The 17,143-nt window shown below is 37.8% G+C and overlaps 2 protein-coding genes across 2 annotated transcripts; both read left to right on the forward strand.

Moving 5' to 3' along the window:
* The first annotated feature begins 20 nt into the window (after positions 1 to 20).
* Positions 21 to 11,201, forward strand: LOC110062110 (5'-AMP-activated protein kinase catalytic subunit alpha-2-like). The gene is made up of 16 exons (XM_020768970.2): positions 21 to 195; positions 1,932 to 2,073; positions 2,629 to 2,722; positions 2,913 to 2,995; positions 3,938 to 4,087; positions 4,309 to 4,378; positions 4,514 to 4,562; positions 4,689 to 4,794; positions 5,305 to 5,407; positions 5,948 to 6,062; positions 6,732 to 6,823; positions 7,465 to 7,522; positions 8,115 to 8,192; positions 8,520 to 8,590; positions 8,675 to 8,740; positions 9,195 to 11,201. The coding sequence occupies exons 1-16, from the start codon at positions 21 to 23 to the stop codon at positions 9,447 to 9,449; spliced, it is 1,707 nt and encodes a 568-aa protein (XP_020624629.2). The 3' UTR covers positions 9,450 to 11,201.
* An 88-nt stretch (positions 11,202 to 11,289) lies between these two features.
* Positions 11,290 to 17,143, forward strand: LOC110062150 (uncharacterized). The gene is made up of 8 exons (XM_089287664.1): positions 11,290 to 12,206; positions 12,474 to 12,579; positions 13,541 to 13,609; positions 13,896 to 13,960; positions 14,420 to 14,501; positions 15,259 to 15,386; positions 15,965 to 16,060; positions 16,617 to 17,143. Exons 1-8 carry the CDS (start codon positions 12,129 to 12,131, stop codon positions 16,737 to 16,739), a joined length of 747 nt encoding a protein of 248 aa, XP_089143790.1. The 5' UTR covers positions 11,290 to 12,128; the 3' UTR covers positions 16,740 to 17,143.

The raw sequence follows: 17,143 nt of genomic DNA on the forward strand, positions 1-17,143 counted from the left end.
AAATTCATTCTTGGACCACAATGCCTCGGTTGCTTGCAAGACGCCGAAGCAGGAAAAGCAGCAATGATCACGTGACTCCTTATCCCAACATGGCGGCGAAAGAGCGTAGAGATCAAACCTTGATCTCGAAACTGTGTATCGGGAACTATGTGCTTGGAACTACTTTGGGTGTTGGAACATTTGGGAAAGTCAAACGTAAGTATTCCGAGGATTTTCTTTGTTTAGGCTTCCACAGATGAAGGAATAAATTAGTTCGTGCTTGTTTCCACGTACGCAAATTTGCACGTTTCTGCACACTTGCAAACCCGCCGGCCTGTTCTCAAAACTCGAATTCTCGACTAACGCGAATTCATGAATGTGCAAGGGAATGTAGTGATATGACAATTATTTAACAACCATCCAAGAGAAATTTGTTCACTCAAAGCCTGAAGTTATGTTGAATTCGTATTTTTTCGGCGGCTTTACGCGTCACTGAAATGCACAACTTGCAAAGTGTTAACGATATTCAGTTGTTTACTATAAACTCTGGATTCCCAGCTGAGACTTTCTAGATAGCGTAATTCTCACACCTTGGCTTTAGTTTTGCAGGCGCACCATTAATTTAACTGTAACTATTTGGGATTTTTTTTCACTTCCAAACGCAACTAAAATTGTCAGTATAAAAAGTCTGTGGACTTTGACCTTTTTGGCAAACTTTCCTTGAGCTTAATATTTGTCTCTGAGTCGCAACACAGGAACTGGTTTTGCAGCAATTTATACTTGGCTTAATATTTTTATTACTTTCATATGTTTGTTCCCTTGTTATTTTGCAATCAGAATATTCAAACTCCTATTACCTATATTGTAGCAGACACTCCACCTTTAATTACAAGCCTTGTAGAGGGGGGCACTGGGGTTTGCGGTATTGCGGCACTGGACAATTTTTCTTGTGGTATTTTGGTAATTTTAATTTCGAAATGCGGTATTGCGCTATTCCCCGAACCTGCAGGATGCGGTTTTTTAGAATTTAGGAAAGTATTAAAAATTATCCTCCTAATCCTCCAACTTTTTCCGAGCCTTTACCAGTTTCTGATTGGACATTCCTGACTCGTGGTAACAGTAAACTGCAATTCCTTGTGTTGCAATTGTGAAAGGGTTTGTTATATTTTGTTAATTATTAGCCAATCACGCCAATGAGTGTTACTTATTTTGTCTAAATTGAAAATTACCTGTCCTAACATTCATTAACAAATTCTTAACTGTTATTTCCGTTTTGTTTGCTCTAAACGTTAACATACAGAGAAGTGGTTTCAGTAGAACCCCCCCCCCCCCCCCAATGTCCACCCCCTTGTATATTTTAAACTAGTCTACAGTCAAATCTCTGGAGATGATTTTAATGACAGCTGAGAACTGTAAATATCAGTTGGTCATCAGAAAAGGGCTGACCAAAATTTGTGCCGTGTCTGGCAACATCCCAACCAGGGATGAACATGAAGTCTGGCTAATCATCACTGCCAAGTATTTTTTTCCAGATAAATTAAATTTCAACAAGAAGAGAACTTTCTTATGCGCTCCTTTCTCCGCTTTATGTGGCGCTAATAATATTATGGATCAATTGTATGAAAAGAAAGGATGGAAAATAATGCAGTTTTGAATAACATTTCTGTTTTGTCTGACCAAGATAAAATATATATATATATATTAGCATTATTTGCAATCCTGTCAGTCACATTATAGTACAGTTACCCTCTTTAATCGACTATTTTTGGGCAGAATCACTGGTTTTTGGAGAGAAATGGCTATTGAAGGTATTAGGCTAGTAAGAGTGTTTGTATGCAGCCAACAACCAGGACAAGAAACCCTGTGCTTATGTCTCTAGACTAGAGATTGCACTATTGAGAGACTGACGCTTTTATAGTGAAAGTTTGGCAGTTTTTATGTTTTTTTTTCAGTGGCAGTTCATCAGCTGACAGGCCATAAGGTGGCTGTAAAAATCCTCAACAGACAGAAGATCAAGAACCTTGATGTGGTTGGCAAAATAAGAAGAGAGATCCAAAACTTGAAACTCTTCAGGCATCCCCATATTATTAAGCTGTAAGTATCTGATTATATCATGCTGTGGCATGCTCAAAGGTGACCCTTGTCTAAACAACCATCAAGCTGTTTGGCTCAGACCCAGTGTTAGGCTTAAATGCAAAATGATCATCACCTCATTTCCCATTTTGAAAAGTAAATATTAAATTGAAAAACTGGGGCAAAAAAACAAACAAACAAAAAAAGTGGGCACCCAGGTTTAGGCAACTTAAATAAGAGAAATAATTTGTTCGTCCATTGATTTTGATGTTATTTTGTGTGTTTCATTTCCTTTAAGTCACTGACAGCATGGTCACAAAGTTTAGAAATAGGTGACTTTACCATTGGAGTAGGTAGTTAATTTTGCCATCTTTTTCTAAAGAATCAGTTGAATAGCTGAATGGTGATTTTCTCAGGCAGCAGATTAGTTTTGGCAACCCTGTTCTTTATCTTAGCACTATTTTCAAATTTTGATATTTCCCAAATTTAAAACTGAACAGTACATGTACATGTATGGACAAGCCCATCACAATTATGATTGTATGTTTTAAAATTGTAGTATTCATTTTTTCGTAGATACCAAGTGATCAGTACTCCTTCAGATATATTTATGGTTATGGAATATGTGTCTGGTGGAGAATTATTTGACTATATTCTCAAACATGGAAAGGTGAAACATTAATACTAATGACATCAGTTTGGTTGTAGAATTATGTTTGTAATTATTGAACCTTTTAATTTTTAAATTGCAATTATGAAAGAATCACTTAACAATCTTTTTATCATTGTGTAGTATAAATATTATTGTGATTCTTGTGGCTAATTTCTGGCATGTAGTAATACTTTATTTTCTCCATCAGCTACAAGAAAAAGAAGCTCGGAGGTTTTTTCAGCAAATTATCTCTGGTGTGGATTACTGTCATAGACACATGGTCGTACACAGGTACAAATGTAATGATTAAATTATTTTTGTAACCTTGTATTGTATTTTTGTTTAATTGGTTGGTTATTTTGTATACTGGGTTCTAGAAAGTGAGATAGATGCTGCTTAAACTGTTTTTATCTCAATATCTTTGGCACAACCAAGGGATTGATGTAAAATCAATACAGCAATTCAAACATAAAATTTTATACTGACCAGATGTTAAGGTGAGATCTGAGTTGTGCCTACAGCTATTGTCTGCAAGCAAGTAATAACCAGCTACATGTAACAATGCAAGAGCAACATTTGTTTGCAATTAGTATGGATGTTTATTATATGGCTCTGTCTCACAAGGACTGGGAACTACCAAATTCAAGAATTTGATTGGCTGAAATCGATATTGAAAGTGGTCTAGATTTTCCCATCTAGGCCAGCATCTAGACCGGTGATGTTTTGCAGTGAAAAAATTACAGACTAAAATGCAAAATCATTAGCTATTTTCTTCTAGCAATATTTATTTATGGAAGTGCAAAAAAGCCTGATGAGAAAAAAAGTAAAGAGGACAAGCAAACTTTGGCAAAATTAAATTCAGCTCATCGTTGTCCGCAAGGAAAATGTCAGTTAGTACAAACCAACTACATTAAACAAATTATATTGGTCTTATTATTTGCCATATAATAAACATCTTATTAACCAAGCTTAGTCAGTCTGTATGGGAGAATCTTGACCTCGGTCATGAGTACAGACTGAACGCAGTGATTCTTCCATACAGACCTCATGCTTGGTTAATAAGAGCTAAATTCTGACCAGAATTGAAAATTTTGAGGAAATGAATGAGTACACATGTTTAAATGCACATTTTAGGTATACTTGCATGTTCTCTTCTTTCTGACTAATTTGCTCTGCTGGTAAACAACTGCCCTTAGCAGTGAGGTTGATTTGCATTTAATTCGTCAATCTCAGGGACCTTAAACCTGAAAATCTGTTGCTGGATTCTCAAGCAAATGTAAAAATAGCAGACTTTGGGCTGTCCAATATGATGACAGATGGAGAGTTCCTCCGAACAAGTTGTGGATCACCAAATTATGCAGCCCCTGAGGTCATCTCTGGAAAGTAAGTTCTCAAATTAGTTTTTTGTATAATAATTAATTTGGCTTACTTCTGAGGTGTAATATAGTAGAAGTGGGTGGTTATATACACATATTTTGAAAGCAATGGAGCTAAAAATTGTACTTAAGGAATTTTTCAACAGTTTATGAGAAGAGAATTTTTGCCATACATTGTACAATTACCATGTTCAATTTTTCTGACTGACATTTATTTTTATGTGACAGACTTTATGCAGGTCCAGAAGTCGACATCTGGAGTTGTGGTGTGATTCTTTATGCCCTTTTGTGTGGAAGTGTGAGTATATTACCACAATTTTTATTTCAAGCTCTGATTTTACTTTTTTACTACCTCTTCCTTCAGGTTTGTTCTTGCAGTGAAGTTCCTCATAACAGCATACTTATGTTTGTTTGTTTATTTGTTGTTAACTAGCTTCCCTTTGATGACGAGCACATACCAACTCTATTTAAGAAAATAAAAGGTTGGTAAAATAAAATATGTATGACATTAAATGTGATTTTCATGTTTTAATGTAGCTATAATGATGTAATTTTTATTCAATTTAATTGGTGATTTTTTTCTTCTTGACTATGTCTTTTTTTTAAAGGTGGTGTATTCTTTATACCATCACATCTCTCTTCTGAGACAAGTGGTCTGTTATCCTCTATGCTTCATGTTGACCCAATGAAGAGAGCAACTATGCAACAAATAAAGTGAGTACATTGTTAAAGTGATGTGTTGTCAGTAGCTTGTATATGTATGGAAATATATACAATCAAACCTCTTCACAATGGCCACTTTGGGGAGTGCAACATTTTTATCTTCAAAAAATGCTTAAATTGTAGCATGTAAATACATAACAAATTCAACGAAAACCAAACAGAAATAGCGACCAAAGACACATAGTATGGATTAAGTTTCATGACCATTTACGAGAAAATATGGGGTTTTTATACACCGTTCTTTACCGCGAGGTTATTTCTTTACTGGCTGCTGCCGTAGTGGATAGATGGCCTTTGAAGAGAGGTTATAATAAGAGTAAATATATGTACCATCTGCTGGGACCAAAAAAAAGTAGCCATGCATTGTAGAGAGGTGGCTGTTAGTGGAGGTTCGACTCTGGTTAAATTAGTAATGCTAGTCAATTGAATCAGTACAAGAAGAAGTTACATGTTGATATGATATTCCTAATTATTATGGACTATTTTTGTCTCCCATCATAGAAATCATGAGTGGTTCAGAAAGGACCTTCCTGTTTATCTGTTCCCATCGTCAACCTTAGAAAGTGACATTGTAGACCAAGAGTGCTTGACACTTGTCTGTGAGGTTAGTGTTTAATTTAGTGTTGCCATAATTGATCTTGCGACACTCTGTCGAGGTAGAGGTGAGGGGCTTGGGCCACTGCTGGAGCTCCATACAAAAGCTGGCCAGGGAAAGACAGCTTTGGAGATCCTTTAATTTAATTTGTTGCTGTCCTGTGTTCCAGTGGGTATATGGGCAGTGAGTGAGTGAGTGAGTGATAATTGATCTTGCGTTGTTATGGAGACAAAACAGCATTTGATTTCAAATTTTGTACACATTACAGCTGAAATTATGCAATTTCAGATGTCATTACTGAAATTTGAGGGATTTACCTTTCACTAAGTTGAATTCCTGCAGATTTTCAAATGTGATGTGATATACATATAGTTGTTCACAACCAGGGTGGTTGATGCACTTGGAGGAAATTTTTTGTTATAACTAACAGAAACTTTGAGCTCCCCGCTAAGTGATAGTTACCATTTTCCTGGCCATACACACACTGGTAAAAAATGTTTAGATGAAGCCTAGTTAAATGAAGCTATTCGATCTATTTTATTCTGCAAGAAACTTAACTGTGGAGAAAGTGACGTGCGCTGGGCAATAAAGAATGGAGATCCTCATGACCAGCTGAAGATTGCTTATCATCTTATACTGGATAACAAGAGAATGAAAATGTTGGGTGAGTAAATATACGTTTAGATAGTTTCATTTTGTCCAAACCTACAATAGGTTATTTCCAAGTTACCTAAGTTGTGTCTCTGTTTCAAAACAAGTCCTTGTGCAAAACTTTTCATATGAAAATGAGTTTGATTTTCATGAAAAAGAACCTGTAGAGGGAACACATTTTCATGAAGACTCATGGTGCATGAAGACTAATCATGGTTTTGCGTGAAGTCTCGTTTTGACACAGATGCAAAGGCAACTGGGAAATGGTCTTAATTGTACACAAATTTGACATTCTTTAACAGGAAATAGCTTTTCTAATTTTATAAAGTGCAGGGCTGTGCTCTAGAAGGACCCGAATGCCACAAGCCACTAACTTTTTCTTTGGGCGGCTGGAAAAACTTACCTTTTTCATACAAGCTTAAGCACTGGGCACCCAGGATTTCATGGATAGGAACCTTTGGGCTCCTTGTAATTTTTCTTAGACCACAGCCTTTGAAATAAATCCTTACTTGACTACACTTGTTCAGTCAATGTGGCATTCTTTTCTTTGCATGTTCATGGACCTCAAAGGCAAAAAAGAACGTGGCAACAGTTAGGCATCTTGACCTCCTGCTAGGTCAATGTCCCATATATATTACTTTTTGAAGTATTGTTTGTGAATTGATTGTGATTGTGTTTTCAGCCACTCAGGGTGGTGGTAACATTGTGGGCAATTTCTACTCCTCTGTGTCTCCTCCCACCTCTTCCTTCCTTGTGAAAGACGAAGCACTGTTTGTAAGTTTACTGCTTGTTATTATATATGTGTAATGTACTATTTTTGTAGCTATTTGAGTTGTAAAGTGGCATGTTCTTACATCTTATCAATCTTGTGGGGAATAGCATATTTGTGTAAACGGTACGATGTAACAATGGTGAAAGACCACGTAGTAAATATATATAGCATACCATTTGTTGGTTATGGTCTGTCGTAGATCGTACAAACAGATAGACGTTGTCAATATTTGTCCAAAGCAAAAAAAGGAAATAATTATGTTGAGAAATATCTCACTCTCAATAAATTTGGGGTATATCCCTAAACTTTTGATGCTGTTGTTAGATATTAGCCTGATGGTAACAATGTATGGAGAAAAAGTTTTAAAAGTTATAGGGGCTGTTAATCAACTATCTTATAATAGGGGAGGGGGTGCCAGTGATTTTATGCTTTCAAAAGACAGATTTGTTTCAGAGCCGTTTGCTGTCCAAATTTGCTGCAAATGGACCCGATATTGAGAATGTAATGATATTATTGTTTTCTGCCACATCTTCTGAGGGTGCTATGCCTGTTTGTTCTGATAGTACCTAGGGACTTCAAATACCTTCACTATTCACTCTTAAGCTAGCAGTGGTCTTCAACATTAATTCTTTTTATTTGACAGACTACTACTGTTGCAAATGAGGGAACTTCAAACACATCAGTTGAGAGAATAAGAACTGGTTGGTGTGGCTTCCTTTTGTGACATACATAAATTAGATCTATAGTTACAGTCATATTGGTGGGATGCAGGTCATTTTTAAGACCAGTTCAGTCTAGTCTAGTATAGTGAAGTCTAGTCTAGTCTAGTGTAGTCCAATTTAGTCTAGTCTAGTATAGTCTGGTTTAGTTTAGTCTAGTGTAGTTTAGTCTACTCCAGTTTAGTCTAGTGTAGTCTATCTTAGTCTAGCCTAGTGTAGTCAAGTCTAGTTTAGTCTAATCTAGTCTACTTTAACTAGTCTAGTCTAGTGTAGTCTAAACTAATATAGTCTAATCTAGTGTAGTTTAGTCTAATCTAGTCTAGCCTAGTTTATTCTAGTCTAGTCTAGTTTAGTCTTCCCAGGGTTTTTTGTAGCTCAGTGGTTAGAGCATCTGTCCAGTATGTGGGAGGTGACCAGTTTAAATCCAACCAGGGACTCGAATTTTCATATTTAAATCATTTTTAAAAATAACTTTGTAAATGCAAAAAAATTATAGATAAGTATGTGATGTAAGGACTTTTGAAGGAGCATGGCATTTCTAATTTCCTGGTTTGTGTTTCATGATTTCTTTTAGGTTCCAATCATACAACACCATCAAAGAAAGTCCCGTATGTCAGATTAGCGCTGGGAAAGAGACCCAAATGGCATTTAGGTAGGTTTATTCTATATAATTATTTCATGCCGCAGATGCCAAATTGGTTAGCTGTCTGGCTCTTCAGTTTAATACTCATCCTCTAGATCTAAAAAAAGCTCAAACAAACAAAATTGTACTAGCATACTTTGTAAGTACAAATCCCTGTTCCCTAAGCCTATTATGAGTTTAGTTGATATATTTGTTTTTTTCAGTTTAAGTGGCATGCCCAAGAACTAGCGAGGTATAGCTAAGCGTATTGACCACAATAAACAACAACATTTGAACATTTGAGTACAGCAAAGCAAGATGTGTTCTCATTTGCTAATTATTATGGTCTGCCCACAGGTATCCGATCGCAGAGCAAGCCAAATGATATCATGGGAGAGGTTTATCGTGCAATGATGTCGTTAGGTTATGTAAGTACAATGGAAAATTCTTAGAAGTTTTCTCGTCAGTTGTGCACATAACCGAATCTTTCTTTTATTTTTTTGTTCTCCCAGGAGTGGAAAATAATCAATCCTTTTAGTCTAAGAGTGCTTCATCGAAACAGGATCACTGGAAAATTTGTAAGTACCTTTGAGCTATATATCAGGGCTCGAGGTTAAGTTGGACGCTCGAAGACTTCCCGATTCTCTCGATTAATCAGCTCATCTTAGTCCATCACATCAGTTTAAAGGAGCCACGTCTCTGTTTGCGCATCTTGAAAACTGTAGCCTAAATTTTTCAAGTTCGTCGTTTGTAATCCGTGTTAATCTTCTCCATCTATAACCATACTTGTTCCTTTATGGTTTATTATTATCTCTTTGGAGTTTTTCTATCTTCGTAAACTACCATTTTCACGTTTCCCTCTATTTAAAGGTAATTTTGTACGTGGTGAAAATTACTCAAAATACCCTTACTGAGCTCCTTTAACGTCATAAAAATTCGTCGTGTTGCTTTAGCAGCAACATTAAAGCAAGCTTGGTCCTTTGACGGCAAAACCTCTGTTTTCTTAACTTCTGTCTTTGTTTTATATTTCAGACCAAAATCGCTCTTCAGCTCTACCAAGTCGATCACAAGAGCTATCTGCTGGACTTCAAAAGCCTCCCCACCCCAGAGAACAATTCAGAACACAATGAGGGAATCACATCAGGCAAATCGTCCCGAAAATCTTCTGCTAATTCGTCATTTAGCAGCCTTAAAGACTCTGATAGCTTCACAAGTCACGTGGGATCCCACCACACTATGGAATTCATGGAAATGTGCGCAAGTCTCATCGTTGCCCTTGCTTGCTAAGGAAGCGACCTTGTGTTAAGAGACGCATAAACAGCGATGAAACTATCGCACGGGTTGCAGTCGGCGTCTTTCACAGTTAAGCTTGAGTAGACAAGGGTCTTTCGCGCGTTTAATTCATCCCTTGGTCGAGAAACGTCTGAGACTGGACCCGAAAAATTCCATACTGATGACGTACTTCTACAAAGATCCGTGTACTGTCTCTGATTGGTGGATTTTTACGCGCGAATATTCAAACCTAAGAAACAACCAATCAGAGACGCTACACGGATCTTTGTAGAGCATGTCATCAGTTTGGAATTTTTCGGGCCCAGTCTCAAAACGTTTCTCGAGGGAAGGAGAGTTGAGCGCAGAAAGAGGAAAGTCTGTCTGCCTTAAGCTGAGGCTTCCTAGCGGAAACATCAGAGATGAAGTCTGCTTGAAAGCTAATTTAGAGCAAGTAAATGTGGAAGGCGCAAATGTACTTGGAAGAAATTTCAGACAAACAGAAGACATTGAAGCAATCTGTTGTTTTTGAGGGTTTGACCCCAACCTTCAATTCTTAGATGGGACAAGTTGGTGCGGAAAATCTTAAATTTGGTTACGTTTCTTTTCTTGCCGGCCAGAAGATAACTTGCCCAGTTAAAGAAGTTCTTGTACATAGAAAATTCAATCCAGCTGCCACGGTCTTGTTTCAGAATTTTACGCCACAGTACCACGCATGTTGGGTTTTTCATCGTTGTGGGAGCCTTTATTTCCGTGCAGCTTTGGATTCAAGCATTTTCTTTCTCTACACAGACCCGAGTGCTGGGAATGCAGAAAGGATTATCGGCCATTAATACCCTTAAAATGTGAAATTAAGAGATGACTTTGTAATCTGTTTGGTACAAAATTGGAAGTGGAGCGGTGCGGGGGGGGGGGGGGGGGGCGGGGGCGGGGTGGAATTCGGAGACATTGCCCATGAGGCACAAAACAAATTTGAAATTTTCAACGAGGCAACAGCAGTTCGAAATTAAGCTGAGGGTGAATTGCGTCTAGTGATCGTCATTTAAGGTTGACTTGAGATAAATTTTAAGACGAGAACGACAAGTCCGTTATCAGTCAGGAAACAGTTTTGTCAGCAGGCCATTTCCCAGTTACCTTGTACCTCTGTTTCAAAACGAGTTCTCATGGAAAACTTTTTATATGAAAATGAGGTTGATTTGCATGAAAATGAACCTGTAGGGGGAACACATTTTTATATGAATGGTTTTGTACGAAGACTTGTTTTAACATTGCAATTTGTTGTCGTCTTTTGAACTGACAGGAGTGCTATACATCACGGATGGCGTGGCGCAAATTCCTGTCGTGGGAACAAATGTGTTTAGGTGAAACTTTAAGTCAACTTTAAGAATGGAAAGCGTTTGGCGTTTTCTCAGGAAGCCAAACCGAACTTGTTCCTTCGACAGGGATAATATAGAAACTCCCAAAGTTAAACTATGTCGGTTGACTTAGTTTCTAGCTGTACTGTTCTAAACATTTGCGACTGTTAAACTGTTTTTTTTTTGTATAATTTTACATCTTTCGGCATAATAATAGGGCTTGTTTCAGTTCAGTAGCCTATTTCGTTGCCTGAGAAAAGTTAATATTTAGCGTTTTGCTATTTTAAATTATGTGCACTCCGTGTAATCTCACTGTAGACCGAAACTAATAATGAAATTTGTTTCGGAAGATGACTCCGCTTGAAATGACATTTGTACAGATTAAGTTAAATTAAAATGGAGATAATTATGGTTACCTACAGTGTGTTTTTGATGGGAAGAGACTGGATGCTTCAGGAGATAAAATACTGTGGACGTGAGAAAATAAACCCCCTCCCCACCCCTCTTAAATGTCGGATATGGCACAAGTCCCAACTTCTCCCGTGTGAAGAACCAGCGAAGAGGAACCTCTATTTTTCTGCCGTTTACAGCTTGTTCAGAGACTTGATGTTCTCTCAGCACTCCCAAAATTTGTTTTGTGTTTTACATCGTCGAGTTTGGAAAGTCTACTTTCTTGTCAAACCAAAATTTATTTGATGATAAACCCAGCTTGTCGGCTTGCCTTTTCTGTGGAATGTAATTTATGATATCACAATTCTATTTGCATGGAATCTGAAAAACGGTTAATAAGAAGAAATATTTTACCAGTAATTTTGAAAATCGCATAAACTGAAGACTCGCGCGCCCTTACTAGCCCTACCCTGACAGCATAGTAAAGGTTAGCAACCCGCGGCCCGCGCCTGAAGTTTCCCGCCAAAATTCGTCTCACGAGTTCTAGAGCCTTGTTCGAAAAACTACTGTAAAAATAACAGTCTAGTTACTACTGAACCTTACGGGTCGTCTTTGTTCGGAAAATACACTATTGGGAAGCTAAGCAATAGATTTTCTTGAAGTGGAAGAAGTTACAAGGCGAATTGCAGACTTCTTTTCCGGTGGTAAGGTAAGCATTCAAATTTAAGACTTGAACTTATCAAATTATTGAGCTCTGAACATTCTCTGTAAGTTAAGCTTATCTATCATTTAACTTGTCGTATTAAAAGTCAAGCTTATCTGGGATAAGAATAACTTCTACGGTCAAAGAGTATTCGATCTTGAAAAAAAGAAAAAACATTTTTGCAATGTCTGATGTTGTTCAACATACTTTCTTCAAGTTAGGATCACAAGCCAATAAGTCAAGAACAAGATGGCCGCTACAGGAGACTCCGTCAGACAAGCGGTTGACTTAGATAATTTGATTCAAGAATACATGCACTTTGAAAAGGTAAGTTTGAATATCGAAAAAGAAAAGACTGTGTCTTTTTTGTTGTTGTTGTGGAGGTGTTTTCGACAGGGAACTCCTAGGCTCCGGCATGTTTTTTTTTAATTTCAAATAGCAGCTCCTGAGCAGTTAGTATTAAGGTCTTCGATCGTGAGTGACTTCCTCTCACATAATTAATATAAGACGTAATTTTGGCTGCTAGAGTTGGTAACCCTCGCTGCTACAGTTGAGGTGAATAAACTGGCTCGTTTTTCTTTTTCTGACTTGCAGTTAGTGAGGAACACTGGCCAAGAAAACAACTGCCTGAAAAAGGAGAACCGTTTACTTAATAAGCAGCTTCAATCATGCCAGGAAGCTGAAAAGATTGCACTGGAAGGTTTGAATATCCCCGTAAACATACTAAAGATTGACTCGCGCTATTTCGGACAACGTTCTACCGGTATCTTGAATTCCTTGGTTATATGGAACTCAAAACGGCTTTCTTTGAATTTACAAACCGTTTTCCTAACAACAGCGGAAAAAAAAATCAGGAATTATGGCGAAGGAAGGGAATAAGAGCGTAGAGTCCACGCAACACTTATTTTGTTATGGTTGACAGAAGGGAATTTGTGTATGGTGTCCCATTTTTTAGCAAAAAATCCCAACTTCCTCTATCCCAGTTTTTAAGCAAAAATGCCTATTTCCTGGCCCATTCTTACCGTGCAAATCCCCACGTCTTCCTTCTTGGGACACTGGTTTAGAGTTGGGCAGAATTTTCTTAAATTATCAAACGATTTGAAACTGTATGAATGAAAGTTGGCATAATCTGTCTGCCAAATAAGCGAAGCTGTCGACTCGCAAAAAATATAACAGGCTCAGATTCAGTAAGACTGCACTTGCCTCGGTGTGATGGCATGAGAGCGAGTTAGGGGTCATAAGACCAGCTTGTTAGTCGGTCCTTTATAATAGTTCGAGGCTGTCAGCCATAAACATGTTTAGCCTATCCCAAGTTTCTCGCTACCCGCTTGAACTTAGCAAAAACATATTTCCCTTGAATAATGAGCTACACTAGTTTACTGTTGGCTGATCTCCACTTTCTCGAAAAGAGATTTTTCCTCAGAGAGTGCTTTTCCGTGCCATAAGGACGTGCACGCCCCCCTCCCCCCCCCCCCCCGCGGATACCACCCCCTGTTCCCGATTTCTTTTAACCTCCATCATTTCTGATAAGCCCTCTCTTGTTTCCAGTGACCCTGCTTTCTGCTTCGTTGAGCGGCTTCCAAAGATGGCAGCCAAGCCGATTTATGAACAGTAGTTCTAGGACTGTTTGAAAGTGTTCCTTTGTTTTTTTGATTTTCAAGAAGCTGAAAAGTTTAAAGCAATGGTGGACAGTCTTCAGAAAGTTTTATTAAAACGATGTGACAAGGAAGGTAAAACTGTACAAAAATTTCAATTTCATCTACTCTTTGAGGTCGCCTCAGAGGAAAGTATCATCTGCAAGGTACGGACTTGTTTACATGGTCCAGTGTAAGAGTTGAACTTAGCCTCTGATTGAAAAGAACAAATGACGATTTCCCAATCAGCGTCTTTGCGTTAATTGGTTAGGGTAGTAAACTGCCCTTAAAACCAAAATAAACATAACATGTAATCAGTTGAAAAAACCGTGCTTTTGTTAACTGAAAACCTCTGCAAGTTGCTGTTCCTTTGTTTGTTTAGAGGAGAATGCGGAACTAAAATCACAGATCACAGTAATGGGAGAGAAATCAATCCGTCTAGAGCAGGTGAGCATGGTTACCATGGTTACAATTACTTGTTTGTTGTCGTCATTTTTATACATGACTTTTTCTTTATAATGTTAAACATTTAAGTATTTCAAATCAATGTCTTCTCTCATTATTCTCCCCTGATTTTATCTTAGTAGTCTTAATATGCAGAAACGATAGCAATATTATTTTTATTTAATTAATCTTGTTATATGCATAAGCGATTAAAAGCACGCCTAGATTAGCACTTGCTACCCGCGGGCCAAATAACGTAATTTTAAAATCAAGGAAAATACATAAACGTTCATACCAAGTTTCTAGTCGACTTTTAAGTCTTAATAGCGGAAGAATTCCCTCGAGAGATGTATATTCCCATAGAGATACGATCGATTGAATTAGCGAGCTCCAGCTGGCTCTTTGAATAAATATTAAATGTTTGTTTTATTAAAATAAGCCGTTTATATCTTTATTTTTAAGGAACACAAAAGTCAAATTTCTGAGGCGATAAACAGTCACAAACAGGAGATGTCGAGGGTCAGAGAAGAGGCACTTCAACAAAGTAAGAACGCCGAGTCTTTACTTTAAATGTCAATCCTCGCAAGTATATGTGCCGTGCAGGCAATATATTTTATCGTCACCTGCCGAATCAGTTCTCCTTTGTTCAAATCTTGTTCAAAAACTCAATCAAGATCTACCAATTGAAATCATTTCAAAGGAAACTGATGCGCAATTAATCCCGTATTCTCAAGCCCGTCACCACTCTATTGTGCGAAAAGTTTTACTTCCTTCGTACTCTGATGATACTTCTATCTCAGTTAACAAGGCAATCAAAAGGTACATTTGCCCCACTGGCCCCGTAAAATGAAACCAGCAAGGAAGGAATCAACCGGTTTTTTTCGAGTGCGCCGTAATAAAGAAACGATACATGATGCCTTCAAAGCATTTCGCCCCTGTTGTTCAAAGCCAGGGTGGATAACGCTATATAATTTGGATAAAACACTATCCAGTGGACAGATGTGCAGAAAAACAGACTACTTTATCCAGTAGATAGCGACTTATCCAGTGGATAACGTTATACCTACCCTGCGAACAACTGGGTTTCAGTAACCATACAAACAAGAAAGGAGGAAATTTGTGACTGAATTTGTCACTATTAAGTTTTAATTTATGTCCACTTCTTGGGCTCCGTAGTATAAAAGCGCCACTGTTTCGATACCCTAAGCCTGTCTTAACTTGACTTACTTCTCCTTAAATCGTGTAAGAACTTAAACTCGTTGCATCTCTGAGCTAAAAGCGTGTTTGTTTTTGAACGTCAGGAAAGAGGGAGATTGCAGCACTGGAGAAATCACAGCAAGATAAGGGTGATCAAATACAAAAACTACAGAAACAGTTGACCGATGCAACTCAAGCCCATCAAACAGAGATAGTCAAGCTTCGCCTACAGGTTAACAAACAAGTGTAGACATCTTTACAATTTATTCGGCTCGTAGCTCCTCTCTCTTTTCTTCGCTCTTTCCTTCGCTCTTTAGTTTTTTCTTGAAAGTAGTTTTTACGCATCAGAGTATTTGGCACTGATATGCTATTAAACTGGGGCGTCGGTACTTGGGTAAGTACAACCAAATATGTTAATCTAACTTCTGAATCCGCAGGCATTTTTAAAGGCGTATTAAACTGATGGACAGTTCTTGCAAAACCGTTTTTTCTCTTTAACAACTACAGTCGAACCGCCGGTTGCCACAACCTCTTCGTAAGCGACCACCTCTCCTCAGCGACTTTTTCAAGTGAAATCACTATATTTCTCCTGTTCTTTGGTTAATTTTTCATCCGTTTGTTTATTAATTAATTCGTTTACAAAATTAACATCATATGTAATTGCTATGGAAACGTTTCACTGACTTCTTAATTTCATAAACTTCTCAGTTTAAATCATAAACTCAGTTTTTTCGTCTTTAGTTGGTTGGTTCATTCGTTCATATGTTCCAGTAAATTAACGTGGTGTCCTGTGCCTCTTTTCGTTTTCAGTATGACGAGAAACTTCTCAAACTTCAACGTGAAAGAAACAACGCTAAAGCCCAGGCTGGTCAATCGTTTAATGCCAACACCGACATATTCAGAAAGGTAACTCTAAATGCTGTGAAACATCTACCACCTTCAAAGGATTATCAATGCGTGACTCAATTACGAAAACGATTTTTCAATTCTAGTTTGCAGGCGTTACATTATCACCTCACATACCCATCTCATCCTGTGAGCTACCCTCTCTACCTAAAAACATGAAGAGCAAGGGCTTTGAAAACGACACTGATTTGAAATTCGAAAATATTGCCCGTTCTCAGTCTTGTACTGACTCGTCGTCCAATCTTAATGTCCCGAACACCAAGCTGAGAATACTGAAATCACACAACGGCGAGCCTTGATTAAGTTGTGGAATAAGATGAGCGTTCAGGACTAAATTAAAATGATATATTTGTTAATTCTTCTAGGTTTTTATTTTCGCCAGGAGACTGCTTTCCAAGTTTTCCATTCAGTCCTCTATTCTTAGTTTGGTCTGGTTATTTCAAAACAACTTTACAAATATCTAATTTGTTGATTGCTTGGTCCTGTTCCCTCATTATTTAATTGATATACTCCCATCTTAACCTTAGTGAGTACGTTGTTAAGAATTCATATCCAGAAACTCCAGTTTGTGAAAGCTGAAGCACAAAAAGAAATAAACTCCTTGAAAAGTAAAGTTGCCGAGCTTGAAAGAAAGTTAGCACTGCAACAGATGCCAGCCACCAAGAGGAAAATGTGCTAACTTCAAAATGGAATTGCTTATTCAAGACTTTTTCACTTTAAATTTACATATGAGGATTATTCAAGCGTGATTTCAAGACGGCTGAAAGCAAGGTTATGGACCGAGGCTCAGTCGAGAATTACAGCTATCCAAACAAGAGCAAGTAGCCGATATCCAGCCATCTTGACCAAACAAGCTTGGTCAACTAAGGATTTGTAGTTAATATGGCATAAATAACGCCACTGTTACAGCTTATATGTTTAGTTGAAACATTGTTACCTCCGAGGGAGTCTTTGTTTTTCTCTTGAAACACTAATCTTGGCTGATAAATATGGCCATTGTCGTGAAAGAAACGTACGCTATCCAGTATGAACAAAGGCCAGTATGTGATGCTTTCTTTTCACAATATTGTAGCAATATTATCT

Source organism: Orbicella faveolata, unplaced genomic scaffold, assembly GCF_042242905.1.
Source record: "Orbicella faveolata isolate gen_17 unplaced genomic scaffold, um_ofav_v1 contig_14, whole genome shotgun sequence".
Classification (NCBI taxonomy): Eukaryota; Metazoa; Cnidaria; class Anthozoa; order Scleractinia; family Merulinidae; genus Orbicella; species Orbicella faveolata.